The 13,295-nt window shown below is 52.9% G+C and overlaps 6 protein-coding genes across 6 annotated transcripts; 3 read left to right on the top strand and 3 right to left on the bottom strand.

Moving 5' to 3' along the window:
• Positions 1-630: 630 nt before the first annotated feature.
• On the top strand, positions 631-2,298 carry PV08_02023 (uncharacterized protein; the record flags this gene model as incomplete). Its single annotated transcript, XM_016376383.1, has 3 exons — positions 631-678; positions 751-1,967; positions 2,025-2,298. The coding sequence occupies 3 exons, from the start codon at positions 631-633 to the stop codon at positions 2,296-2,298; spliced, it is 1,539 nt and encodes a 512-aa protein (XP_016241659.1).
• Positions 2,299-2,720: 422 nt separating this feature from the next.
• On the top strand, positions 2,721-3,512 carry PV08_02024 (uncharacterized protein; the record flags this gene model as incomplete). Its single annotated transcript, XM_016376384.1, has 1 exon — positions 2,721-3,512. One exon carries the CDS (start codon positions 2,721-2,723, stop codon positions 3,510-3,512), a length of 792 nt encoding a protein of 263 aa, XP_016241660.1.
• Positions 3,513-4,658: 1,146 nt separating this feature from the next.
• On the bottom strand, positions 4,659-6,224 carry PV08_02025 (uncharacterized protein; the record flags this gene model as incomplete). The annotated part of the gene is made up of 1 exon (XM_016376385.1): positions 4,659-6,224. One exon carries the CDS (start codon positions 6,222-6,224, stop codon positions 4,659-4,661), a length of 1,566 nt encoding a protein of 521 aa, XP_016241661.1.
• A 285-nt stretch (positions 6,225-6,509) lies between these two features.
• On the bottom strand, positions 6,510-7,529 carry PV08_02026 (uncharacterized protein; the record flags this gene model as incomplete). Its single annotated transcript, XM_016376386.1, has 1 exon — positions 6,510-7,529. The coding sequence occupies one exon, from the start codon at positions 7,527-7,529 to the stop codon at positions 6,510-6,512; it is 1,020 nt and encodes a 339-aa protein (XP_016241662.1).
• Positions 7,530-8,121: 592 nt separating this feature from the next.
• Positions 8,122-9,976, bottom strand: PV08_02027 (uncharacterized protein; the record flags this gene model as incomplete). The annotated part of the gene is made up of 6 exons (XM_016376387.1): positions 8,122-8,525; positions 8,592-8,680; positions 8,743-9,106; positions 9,144-9,514; positions 9,569-9,738; positions 9,812-9,976. The coding sequence occupies 6 exons, from the start codon at positions 9,974-9,976 to the stop codon at positions 8,122-8,124; spliced, it is 1,563 nt and encodes a 520-aa protein (XP_016241663.1).
• A 1,536-nt stretch (positions 9,977-11,512) lies between these two features.
• Positions 11,513-12,941, top strand: PV08_02028 (uncharacterized protein; the record flags this gene model as incomplete). The annotated part of the gene is made up of 2 exons (XM_016376388.1): positions 11,513-12,658; positions 12,708-12,941. The coding sequence occupies 2 exons, from the start codon at positions 11,513-11,515 to the stop codon at positions 12,939-12,941; spliced, it is 1,380 nt and encodes a 459-aa protein (XP_016241664.1).
• Between the last annotated feature and the right edge of the window lie 354 nt (positions 12,942-13,295).

The following is a 13,295-nucleotide window of genomic DNA, read 5'->3' on the forward strand; positions in this document are numbered from 1 at the left end:
CAATAGGATACCCTTAATAGACCGGTCTTTCCTTTGAAAACCATGTATAATTACGTCGATTGAGATAATCTACAGACGCTGGGTGATCATCGACCTTGCGCACTTGAGGGTGATGCAACTGTGCTACAACTACTCGTAGCTAAGCCATTGCTCCCGAAGACACTTGGTCCACAACCGTGACACTATGCTCGCAGTAGAGAATCATCCTTGCCAGATCCTGTTGTACTCTGTCATTGGTTGAGGCCCTTGTACTTTGTAATGGTGTCGTGGCTAATTGTTGATTAGTCAATCGATAACCCTGTCGGGATACTTAGATCTCCACTGCGGGCGCTGGTGACGGCACGCTCACTTGTGTCCTACAAATCAGTTCAGTGCAACAATATTCTTCTCTCGCCAACAACATTTGCACGTCTGGCGCCGTCTTTATGAGAATGAGCACACTACAGCAACGGGAGAACTGTGTATAGGGTGCCCTTACCAACCGGCTTCTTCCTGAACGTATATACCTTCGCTCCTCAATGGACGCTGCGCGGGGTGCGCCTCACCTCAGCAGGAGGATCAGTGAATGTCTCCCGGATCATGTATTCATGCCTGCACAAGAAACAACGGCATTTGCTTACGGTTGATCAGATGGGAAGTGACTCCAGCAGTGAGGACGACTACAATCGTAAAATTGAGGTGCGCGCAGGGCCAAGATCGCGATGCTGTTTGGGAAAAATTGTTCCTGCTCACACGATGTCTTGACAACAGGTTGTCTTCGATTCCGAAACGGCTCGTCGCCGAAAGTCCTCTTTTGTTCTCACCGACCAACCGAGAGTCGACAAATCGAGGCGCCCGCACGCGGAACGTGCAAAGTCGCAATGCCTCGTCCACCAAATCGTCGAGAAGACCAAAGTCGAGTCAGAACTGGAACAGATCGATGAAGTTGAGCCAAGCGTGGCGACGGAAAGTATTGACAGAGAGCCGATGCTCGGTAAAGAAGAAAACCGACCCGTCGAGTCGCGGTTGCTCACGAAGAAACAATTGAGTGACATGGCCATTAGCGTGAGGGCTCTGGCGAAAAAGCTGGGAAACCTAAAGGTCAGACTGAAGATCAGGGCAATCTTCCTACTCACGAAGATCCATGACAAGACATTGATCGTCAAGACACGGGAGGTGGCCAGGTGGCTCCTGTCCAGAGACCGATCTGTGCCGTATATCGTCTACGTCCAGGACATCTTGCAGGAGAACCCTTCGTTCGATGCAGCGGGGCTCGTGGCTGAAGATCCCTCATACGGCGAACGATTAAAGTATTGGAACGTCAATCTTGCCAGGAGACGGCCTCATACGTTCGACTTTGTCATCACCTTGGGGGGTGACGGCACAGTGCTTTACGCGAGCTGGTTATTTCAAAGAGTCGTACCCCCGGTGCTGTCCTTTGCGTTGGGCTCGCTTGGCTTCCTGACAAAGTTCGACTTTGACTCTTACCAGACTACGCTGTCCCAGGCCATCAAGGATGGCGTGACGATAAGTCTGAGGTTACGATTTGAAGGCACAGTCATGAGATCGCAGAAGCGTCATGATGACGCTGATCATCGTGATATTGTCGAAGAGTTGATCGGTGAAGAAGCCGATGATCGCAAGACACATGTTCCAGATGGAACATTTGAGATCCTGAATGATATCGTGGTTGACAGAGGTCCGAATCCCACCATGTCCACGATCGAACTCTTTGGAGATGAGGAACACTTGACAACTGTTCAGGCCGACGGCATCTGTGTGGCTACTCCGACTGGTTCCACGGCATATAATTTGGCCGCGGGAGGGTCTCTCTGTCACCCGGAAAACCCAGTGATCCTGGTCACGGCCATCTGCGCGCATACCCTGTCGTTCCGCCCGATTATCCTTCCTGACACCATTGTTTTGCGACTCGGCGTGCCTTACGACGCCCGCTCGAATTCTTGGGCAAGCTTTGACGGACGGGAACGGTAGGCGCGATGATGATTTGAGAGGCACAGACGAATTTGCTAACGTAGCTCGTCCAGAATTGAGTTGTTCCCGGGAGATTATGTCACAATATCGGCTTCGCGGTATCCTTTCGCCAACGTCATGCCGCCGGGACGCCGCAGTGAAGACTGGGTCAACAGCATATCAAGAACGTTACAATGGAACTCGAGACAACGGCAAAAGGCGTTTGTAGAATGGGATGGGGAGAATAATGAGACCAAAGAAGCCAATGGCAAGAATCCTCAGTCAGATGATAACCGCCAGGATAAGAAAAGAGGCGGACAAGGTCATCCAGGGTGGCACCAAGAGTAGACACGACATCCACGGAGTGCTTCGGGGTCCCAATAAGCCTAGGCTCGGGCATGACGACCATGACGACCATTCCATAGAGCAATTATGTTGGGCCACACCGAGTATACTGGTGTAACGAAGGTGAATGTCACTATAGAGAGTTTTTGCCCCCAATGTAGTTTATGGTCGCGAGGCTGAACCTCCCCGGCTTTTAGAAAAGTGGGTTCGCATATCGCTCGGCGAAGTTGCCTTGACGTGAGACTACGGAGTACGGATACTACCTGTACTACCTGTACATACAGATGTTGTTGGATTCGCTTCCACTTCCACTTCGATGACCACAACGACCGACCCATCGCCCCCTAAACTTCTACCACAACATGCAATTCAAGCCTTGACATTGACTTGGTTTGTGGCTCTTCGAACGTGACAGCTCACCAGTCATGTCGGCGCCTCCAGGCCTTACAATGCCCTCCTCGTACCCTCCCTCCCACACCTCGTCTCCATCCCGCCCTATCTCGACCTACTCAACGTCCAGCCCGTTCGGCGCCAGCACGACGACACCGACGGGGGCCGGCACGAGCTCGACCCTCCGATACCCTTCCACCCGCAAGACCATCTACGACCGCAACCTCAACCGCAGCCGCAACGCCGAACTCTCGCGCGCCAGCTTCGCATACCTGTTCATGGAGATGGTGTCGTACGCCCACCGCCGCGTCAAGGGTATCCAGGACTTTGAAAAGAGGCTGAACGAGCAAGGGTACCCCCTGGGCCTGAAGTTGTTGGACCTGTTGCTCTACCGCACGTCACCGGCGGGGTCGTCGTCGTCAAGTTCCTCGAGCACGTCCTCGACAAGCGGCAGTGGCGCCAGCCGGCCGCTACGCCTGCTTCCCTTGCTGACGCTGCTCACGACGAAACTGTACCCCCTGCTGTTCTCGCGGCCGGCGGACTCGTTGGAGCAGTCCACGACAAACCCTGGCGAGTACATGATCATAGACAACACGCCGCTGACGAACCAGTACATCAGCGTGCCCAAGGAGATGAGCCAGCTTAGTGTCGCGGCGTACATTGCGGGCATCATCGAGGGCGTGTGCGACGGGGCCGGCTTTGAGTGCAAGGCCAGTGCGCACAATACCGCGACCGACGTCTGGCCTAACAGGACGGTGTTTTTGATCAAGTTCGAGGACAGCGTGCTTGAGAGAGAGAAGGAGCTGGAGAGACAGGGAATAAAATGAATGAAGAAGTGGGACGCAACAATGCCAAACAGAAGGAGTCTCTACCTCTCAATAAGCGCTTGTATCCATGGCCAAGACGGCGTCAAACGCATTCGTTCCCCATGGGCAACAGTGTGCCGTTGATCTAGAGCATGATTATCACAGCATATCATATGTTTGTTTGCCCACAGTGGTCTGCTATCATCGACGAATGCAAGAGGGTACAGGGGAAGAGAGCGTTGTACTGGGCTGGCATTGGCATTAGCATTCCCTCCAAGAGGCGGCATTTGCTCAAGTCAATCCCGGCGAGTATATGCAGGAAGCGGTCGACAGTCTTGCAATTCCCGCAGGACGCAGGTCTCTAGCCGACCGAGCACCAGTAACTATATATTTGGTCCCGATCGAGCTTTTTCGTCGTCTGGAAAATCACCCTGTGATCGATCGACGACCTACGTGTCACGCCGAGACTAAGGTGCGGCGCTTGCAGTGGGTATGTTGTTCCGCAACGAAATTCTGAAATCAGACTCTCCAAAAGCATTTGGCGTCAATACGTCTCTTACGCAGGCCACCGTGTACCAGTCTCTGGAAAGTGGCATTTTCGACTACTTGTCGACACTTGGTGAAAGTACCGAGAGGCGGAATGTCAAAGGCGGTCAATGCAACTGTCCCTAGCAACCGCAATCAATACCTCCCTGACCTCGAGAAGACTGAAGGTGGATACGTAATGGAACGGCAGTGAGTGAGGGCCTAGATAATGGAGTCTCGGTAGGCGTACGAGAGGGGAGGAAGAGACATGTCTGGGCATGGACATCCTTACTCTGACACGGGCTATCATCGTTACTGTACTCACAGACTCATGGCGTGCTGTAGCCATATCAACACGACCTCGAAGCCAATCCAGATCGAACAAGTGGTAGGGTCAGTCAGATGTGCATGATCGTGCTTTACAGACGATGACCTCCTGAGGGCGACGCAGGTGAGAGCGATACTTGTAGTTACACACGGTACAGATCAATATGCTCCATGATCTGCCGCACACATCGCGGTGGCTTGAGAGATCCACCCGCCAGGTAGGACAGGACTAGGTAGCTATCTATACACTGAGCCTTTCAAGCTCAAACATATCATTCGCACCACCACGAATTCATCGGTCGTGGTAGATGTTCACTAGCGGGTCCTCACTTCCTCTTCTCTCCTACTCGTCCCGTCGCGATCCCTTTCCCTGTCCCTAACCCGATCGCGATGGCGATCGGGTGAAGGCGAATCCCTCCTTCTCCGTCTGGGCGACCTCGAGCGCGAGCGGGATTTTGAATATGATCTCTTCCGTCTCTCTCTGCTCCTGCTCCGGCTCCTGTACCTGTCTTTGTCTTTGTCTCTGTCTCTCCTCTCGCCGACCGCACTGGCATTCGCACCCGTGGGGCCCGTTCGATCTCGACCTCCCCGTTCACCGCCACCACGACGCTGATCGTCAGGCAGGAACCGTTCGTCTAGCCCTCTTGTATCGAAATCACCCTCGGTTCGTGGTCCAGCACCGGTACTGCCTTTCCACCGCTTCACTTCGTCTCCGAACCGTCCCGTGTCCTCGCCCTTGAGGTCCTTGTACCGCGTGCGCCCCTTCTTGCCTAGCTTCGTCATGTCCCGGATGCGCATGTACTCTGGCAGGAGGGACTTGTCGCTGACTTCGTCCTCGAAGCGGGCCCCCATGACGTCGCGGCGCTTCAGGATCTCGGCGGCCTCGTCGCCCTGGAAGAAGGCACCCTTGTGATGGTAGCGCGCGAGGAACGCGGCGTCGTGGCGGCCCCCGTCGCGCTCTTCGCGCTGCTTCTCGAGGAACTCGCGGTCTTCCCGTTCGCGCTCCTCGGCCGTCAGGTTGCGCCGGCGTTCGATCTCTTCAATCTCCTTCTCGCGCGCCACCAGGGCCTCGCGGTCGCGCTTCAACCGTCGCAGCTCGCGCACCTTCCACGCCGCGTGCTCAGCTTCCGGGTCCAGCCCGTCCGTGTCGTCCACCATGGACTCGGGCAGGATGTCGTCGTCGTCGTCCCATGACTTCTTGCCGGCCGCACGCGCGAGCGCGTCGCGTTCCAGTTTGTCTTTGATCAGGAGGTCGGCTTGCGCGAGGCGTCGAGCGGCGTCGGCGTCGGCTGCGCCTGCGGAGGACGTAGGTGGGTCAGCAGCCGTGGATTGTGTCTTGGTGAGCGTTGAAGTTTGCCGATCGGTCTTGCGGATGAATGTTGGCCGTTTAAACTTGCGTTGCGGCGCTTCATCTTCCGACGACGATGACTCTTCTTCTTCTTCTTCTGACGACTCTTCTCCATCAGATGATCCTTCTTCGGAGTCGTCTTCTGATTCCTCGTCGGAGGCGGCCTTCGCTTGTGATAGTCGTGGTGCTGGTCTCCGTAATGTAGAATCACTCTTTGTTTGTTGTGTCAATTTAGTCCCTGGTCCCTGACCGGGACCGAGACCTAGCCCTTCATCTTCCTCTTCTGTCACGAACCCCTCCTCGTCTTCATCTTCCTCCTCGCTTTCTTCCCGAGCCGGAGCAACTGGCCTTCTGACTGGTGGAGGCCTCGCTGGAGGTTTTCGTTGCGGCTGTTGTGGCTTTTCCTCCTCCGACACTTCTTCCTCGTCGGACGATTCTTGTTCTGCGACTGGTTTCCCTGGACGGTACCGTGCAACAGGTTTCGCTGGGTTCGCTGTCATGCGCTTCGTGGGGTTGGGCATTGGAGGTGCCATGATGGCGGCATCTGGAGGCGTGAAAGGTTATGGCCAGAGCGGAATAAATGCTGTGAATCAATGAAATCAAGATCTTGAGCCTCCAGGCAGTTGGCCTGCTCAAGGGTTGAAGACGTCGAAAAAGTGCGGACTGTATGCAATACGATTCTCACAATATTTAATACGGCGGATTCCGGTGCGGAGAGCTGCGGTGGATCATTAGGTACACACGGGGTACCCTAGGTTGGTACAAGCTACGCCTATCAGTACGGCACAAAATGACATCTCCGCAAAAGAATGCCAGCTTCACTTTGCTACCATCGCTTCCTGTCTCCCCATCGAATGTCTATGCTCAATCCAGTCCTTGACGGTCTTTACTTGTCGTCCGGTCACACAGGATACAGGCGTGTCTCTCTTCTTGGCACCCTCAATGCCCTGGATGACTTCCAACAAGGTATCTTGGTTTGGATGGCAGAAGTAAGCCATCGAATACCGATCTTTGCCCTGATCCTCTACGTTAGGGCTCCTCGCAACACGATGTAACGTGCTCTTCATGAGGCCGCCAGAGAAAAAGGTCATGGTCTCGCCGATGTTGATCAGCACCGCCCCCGGTATGACAGGAGCATCGAGCCAGACTTCGTCCTCGGAGATCTTGCCGGTGTACTTGGGTGGCCGAACCTGCAGGCCGGCGATCTGATTCTGGAAAAGGATCGTGATGACGCCCTGGTCAGTATGCGAGGGCAGTCGAATCGGTGCGTTATCAGCCTGCTGCAGGGCCGGGTAGTAAATCAGTCGCAGCGTCGTGTACGACGGGCTTTCATGCCTGTGGATTTCGGGGAGCCGGTCTTTCGTCAGGCCCAGTCCAACTCCCAGACAAGCAAGCAGCCGCACGGCAATCTTCTCGTGCGTCTCGGCCATGAACTGCTGGATTTCCGGGTTGAATTTGCGCAAGGCAGGCGGCATCGGCTGGTCGTACGACTGTTGCTTGCGAATCACAAAGACCTCCTTGCCGTCTTGCGACGACACGACGTCCTTGGCCCCGTTCTCGTGCATGTACTTCTCCGTCCCCGTCTTTGCGTCGTAGCCTGCATTGTAGATACTGTTCCACGGTGTCGAGGCTTTTTCCTCCAGGGGAGTCGTCGTGAAGAACGTCTCGCTGATATCGAACATTCGATCAACCTTGTCCTGGTCCAGACCGTGGTTCTTGAGGTACAGAAAGCCCCATGTCTCGCATATCTCTTTGATTTCCTTGGCCAGACTGGGCAAATCCGTGTCGAACCTCGAAAAGTCGACAATTGGGATGTTTTCTGGCCCAAGGCTCCCCATGTTTTTGCTGCTGAAGGTCCGCACTGACACGGAGAGGACAACCACGACATGCGACAAAAGGAAAAGAGAGCATTCAGATGGCGACGGGCCGTTTGTTCTCCTCTTCGATCTGACCTGGCACGACTCAACTGCGCTCAAGTCCGCAGATAAGGCCCAAAGGCGGAGGCAAGCAAGGGCAAGCCTTTGTAGTCAAGCCACCAGCCGATGGGGGGGAGACGATCCTAACTAACTAGCTCATTATCTTAAGGGGACAGGCGAAACGGGGTTCGGCAACGCAACACCAACTCATCGCTCTCTCTGAAAAGTGCGGGATATTCCTCACTACTTGTCATGAACCAGTAAACAGGGGTCAACCGACACATTCCCCAAGGCGTTCCCGCCCCCTGGGATATACACCCCGCAGCGAAGTGGAGTGGAGGAACTTGCTTGCTGGACACAATAGCTGACAAAATGGTTGTTGAAAGTAGACGCAGACATAAGCCGTATTAAGAAGTGCTTACCGTAGAACGGGGCATGAAGTGGAAGGCATAGAAGAAGTGTGAGCATATGAAATAAAACATGACCCATGCTTGAGCTGTCCTGATAAGACAAGTCATGTCGCTGTAACTCCGTATCTGACAAGTCCCATGACACCTCCGAGCAAGATACCCAGAGGAACGGGAAGTCCAAACCAGCACCCACCAACGTAGCTCGTTGCTGTCACAACGACCCACCAAGGATCACGACCCAGACTCGAGCCACTCGTGAATTTCTCGTCAATGTATCCTATCTCCCAGAGACGGTAGATGGCCGTGTAGATCAAGCCCACAGCTGCAGCGTTGATCCCACGTAGACCAGCCTTGAACCAGCGTCGAGTACGAAGCTCGCTCCAAAGCCCCATCGTTCCATGAACGAGGATTAGACCCGGCGCAAAGATACCAATGTAACTAATGAGAGCGCCCAATGCACTGGGAAGTGAAGCGTTGATGGCAGTTAGTGAGCCGAGGTAGACCGCAACTATCGAGACAAGTTAGATACGCCATCTCCAGTGGGTTGGGAATAGCTTCATTGCCATGCACGCACAGTTGAAATTTGGTCCCGGGAATGATTGTATGATGGCCAATCCCAGGAGGAAGTCTCGAGGGGATACCCAGCCTTCCGTCACAATATACCTGTTATCAGCGTCAGTTTCGCGCTCAGGTCAACCTCAACAGGTATGACTCCTGCCACTCACTGTCTGAGAAGTGGAATCACCACAGGTCCGCCACCAAAGATGATTGTGCCTGCCAAATACAGATTGGAAAACAAGCTGAACAACAAAGGCCGTTGTTTGATGACACCTCGTAATATCATAACGACAACGAAAGTCGCCAAGAATGCCGCTATGAGAATTGTACCGAATCGCCACGATACCTTCAATTCTCTGTCTCTAGGGATGACTCTTGCACTCAGTCTCTCTCGTGAATCATTGGTGGCCGACTGTCTGAGAACGGTGGGCTCGACAGCGGAGTTTCCTCTTTCAGTTTGCGCCATTTCCTGTCCGGTTGAAGGTTCTCGAGCTGACACGTCTTCGGCGTTATTTTCTGTTTCAATATTAGCTCGGCCATGACATATATCGAGCACCATTTGGCGTACCTGAACTTGTCATCTCAACATCTCGGATTTCTGTTTGCCTTGTCGGGAGGAAAACACCTCTAATTCGAGAGAAGACTGGATGGAGTATTCTGAGATCCCAAATGACTGTCACAGGCCCGGCCAGAAAAATGAGAACTGGAAAGAACCATAATGCATTGTACAACATCCCAGCGGTGGCTCCGAGAAAGATCAATATCCGGCTAATCTTATCTGTGATGGCCTTCTGGGATAACTGCACAGCAGCAAGAGCAATCACTCCCACGGTAGCAGCATTGAGTCCTGAAAGAAGGGCATATGCTGGTGCAGGAAGAGTATTCCCAACGCTGGAGATGCCGAGCGATAACGCGTACATGCCAATAGCTCCGGGGATTCTGGGCATCAGGTCAGTGATCGACTGAATTGAGACGAGCTTGGACCAAACTCACGACCACAACATAAAAGCTGCCAAAGCACTCCAGAATCCATTGCGGTTCAGATTGATGCAATACAGCATTTTTGTGCTCGCAGGGCCTGACAGGGCCTGCGTTACCGCAAACAATTCCTGGAACATAGGCTCATCAATCCAATGGTATTTGTCAACGAATCGCTGGTGGAACTGTGCATGCAAAGTGAGCCACCCACATCGGTACACAAGAGTCTATCGCTCCCCGAGTCGGTTCGTCACTTACGATCTGAAAGTGAACAGGTGGTCCACCAAAACATATAAACCCGAGGGCGCCATTCTTCTGCACAACTTCCCTAATAACTTGACTTCTGCGTTCTGCATATTCGCGTAGATAGCGAGATCCCAGACGCTGCGTTCTCACAAGCGTTGCAATGAGCGATGACAGCATGGTCATGTCAGGACTAGTCTTCCAAAGCGATAGAGTTGAAAAGGACCTGCTGAGCTCTTCGGCAAGGTACAAGTGCAAAGGAAGATATGGAGTAATAGTTCGTGATCACATCATTTGGTGTGGCTGGTGAGAGCGCCACATGTGGCGCATGTCTTGATTTTCATCGTACCCTTTTCTCATTCGCATCCTGTACGCTGGATTATCTGTTAAATGCCAACCTGGGTAGTAATTGTGCATGTGCCCAGATGTCAGATGCTCTCGTCATGGGAGACTTAGCGTCGCGATCGTATGAAAATGGTGTGGTGCCAGATAGATCTTCCAAAGGGTTCAGAGCGCATTCCCAGCGAAGCTAGCCTCACCAATGAATTAGAAGAGCCTCTGAGAGCGATTCTGCCAAACATTGTGGAATAGGTGATAATCTAATAGACAGCACCTAGGGCTTCCAGGTTAAGATCAGATTAGCTCATGGAAGTTTACTTTATGTTGCCACATTTGAGGAGGCCAATGTGCGTTGTGCAGCCCCAGAGTTGATGGTCGATCAATCAAAGCGAAAACTTGAAGCACCAGAGTATGGGGTAGGTAAACATGTTGTCAAACATTTGCTTTCGTGCATTCGTACATCCGTGACGTGGACCTTGGTGCGAGCCTTGAAGTCATTCTTACGCGGCAGCTTGCGTGAGTGCTTTCTTGATACGGTCTGTGTGCCGAAAAATCTAGGTGGACGATGCATGGTTGACGCGTGTCCTGTTCCGTTCTAACGAAGCCAAATCTGTCTGGTTGCCGGTCGGTCCAGTAGTGTCCTCCCACCTGAGTCCAATGAGCAATCGGTTCTCGGTTGCTCATGAAACGGCCCGGATGGTTAAGCATTTCTGGGCGTTGCTTAGGCTCGATAGGCACAACTCTTGGCCTGCTTTAATTGAACAGTCCTCCGGGTGTACCCCATTCTACCGGCCCTTTGCAGCCACCTCTTCCAGCCTCGATGCAGCCAAATGAACTTTGATGGAATCATCGGATTGGCATCACAAGGATGCCAAAGTCCTTGAAATGTCGATTGAGCATGACCAGGAAGAAAGTCATTCTTTCTTCGTTTGCCCATGTAACCCTTGCGCGGAATTTTTTAGCATATACGTCCCGTGCGGCAAGCGAAAGTTAGTGATCTTGTTGCGCTTTTGCACTGCCTCACATTCTTGAATTGATGACAACAGCCGAAGTTTCCGGATCACCAACGCGGCTTTTCCAGAGCGCGCAAAGTTTCCCCCAGCCCAGTGCCATGCTGACCTATCACCGACCAATCTAGCTTGACAGCCGAGACAAGTGCCTCTGGTAACGCAACGCAAGACTCTAGACTCGATGCCCTTCAACATGCTTTCTGTCTCAACCTGTACGGTATCTCATTGTTGCTTCTTCCTATCTTTCACCGTTTGCATGTTCCTGTCCATGTCATTCGCTAAATGTCTTGCCTCAGTATGACCTGATCTGGTCTTACTGTATCACAATCGTTTAAGATTTAACGAAGCTGGATCACTATCTGCAGCCATGTGGCTGACAACACTGTTATTCCCAGCGGCTGCTGCGGCAATCACCCTCGACATCAACTCGAGGTCCTCAATAGCCTCCGCGGCAGGCACAGCAGCATACAACATGATGACTTATTACACCGGCAACCAGACCGGCCAAGTACCCGGTGATCTTCCTGGATCATTAAGTTGTAACCCCAACGTCGCCGGGACATACTGCTGGTGGGAAGCTGGTGCAATGTGGGGATCGTTGATCAATTACTGGCAATACACCAACGACAGTACATACAATTCGGTCGTCTCTGAGGCGTTACAGTTCCAGCGGGGGCCAGAAAACAACTTCAATCCTCCAAATCAGTCCCGCAGCATGGGCGTTGATGACCAGGTTTTCTGGGCCTTTTCAGCCCTCGATGCTGTCGAGTCCAACTTCCCTGAGGCCAGCGACGGCCAACCTTCGTGGCTTTCCCTCGCGCAAGCAGTCTACAACTTCCAAACTTCTTTATGGGACACTTCGACTTGCGGTGGCGGCTTTCACTGGCAGGTGTATTCATTCAACTCCGGATACAACTTGAAGATTACCATTGCCAATGGTGGGAACTTTCAGCTGTCTGCACGGCTGGCCTACATCACAGGAAACTCGAGCTATGCGGACTGGGCAAACAAGGTTTGGGACTGGATGGCGTCCAGTGAACTGTTTGAGACTTCGGGGGGCATGCTCTACATTTGGGACAGCACTGATAGCGACAACAATTGCACCAGCGCGGATCACTATGTCTGGACCTACAACTATGGGACAGTCTTGGCTGGGGCGGCCTACATGTACAACTACACTAATGGGAGCTCCGTCTGGGAGTCCCGAGTACAGCAAATCCTCAACAGCACGTTCAGTTTGTTCTTCCCTTCTGAGTACGGCGGGAACATAATGAGTGAGATCGAGTGTGAGCCCCACTTGAACTGCGACCAAGACCAGAAGAGTTTCAAAGCGTATTTGTCACGCTGGCTGGCAGTCACAGCGGTCTTGGTACCTAGCACCGCAAGCCAGATTATGCCGAAGTTGCAGGGAAGTGCGACGGGGGCCGCAGGACAATGTAGTGGTGGCGGAAACGTTTGTGGGGAACAGTGGTATCTAACGACGTATGATGGGTATACAGGCGTTGGCGAAGAGGTAAGAAAATTACTGGTTGTTTGGAATGCGAAAGCTAACCGGCATCCAGATGAGCGCAATGTCCGTATTCGGCGCAAACCTGATCAATTCTAATATGGCCCCTCTAACTCTGAGAACCGGTGCAACTTCGAAGAGTGATCCCTCGGCTGGTGGTTCAGCCACAGGTGGTCCTGCGAGCCTGGTAGAGAAACCCATCACAACCGCCGGCAGGGCAGGTGCAGGTATCCTGACAGTGATATTCTGCGTTATATCGATTGGTGGTGCTTGGTGGCTTATCACCTGAACGGCATTCAAAGCTATAGAGTCTCTACAGGGAGTACCTGTTGTGAGACTGGTCTCTCATGGGTTTATCGGCGCCAGAGCAACTTGAATACCATTAAATTTCGAGCGTTGGAGACGAGTCGGGTCTAGAATGGCGTCCTAGTTTCTCTTATGCTCGAATTGTAAACCGAACAGCCAATGACTTTCTCGAAGTCGCACGTTTCATTCCAAGCATGGCCCTCGTTTGTCGATTGTCTCCTGAGCTCATTTTCCCCCATCCAGTGAAGTTCGGCAACCGAAGTGCTAGAGTCTGTCCCTTCTCACCTTCTTCCAGCAAACGGCTCGGGAGATTGTGCAACATTGGATGGGTGCAAAG

This window comes from Exophiala spinifera (assembly GCF_000836115.1).
Source record: "Exophiala spinifera strain CBS 89968 unplaced genomic scaffold supercont1.1, whole genome shotgun sequence".
Classification (NCBI taxonomy): domain Eukaryota; kingdom Fungi; phylum Ascomycota; class Eurotiomycetes; order Chaetothyriales; family Herpotrichiellaceae; genus Exophiala; species Exophiala spinifera.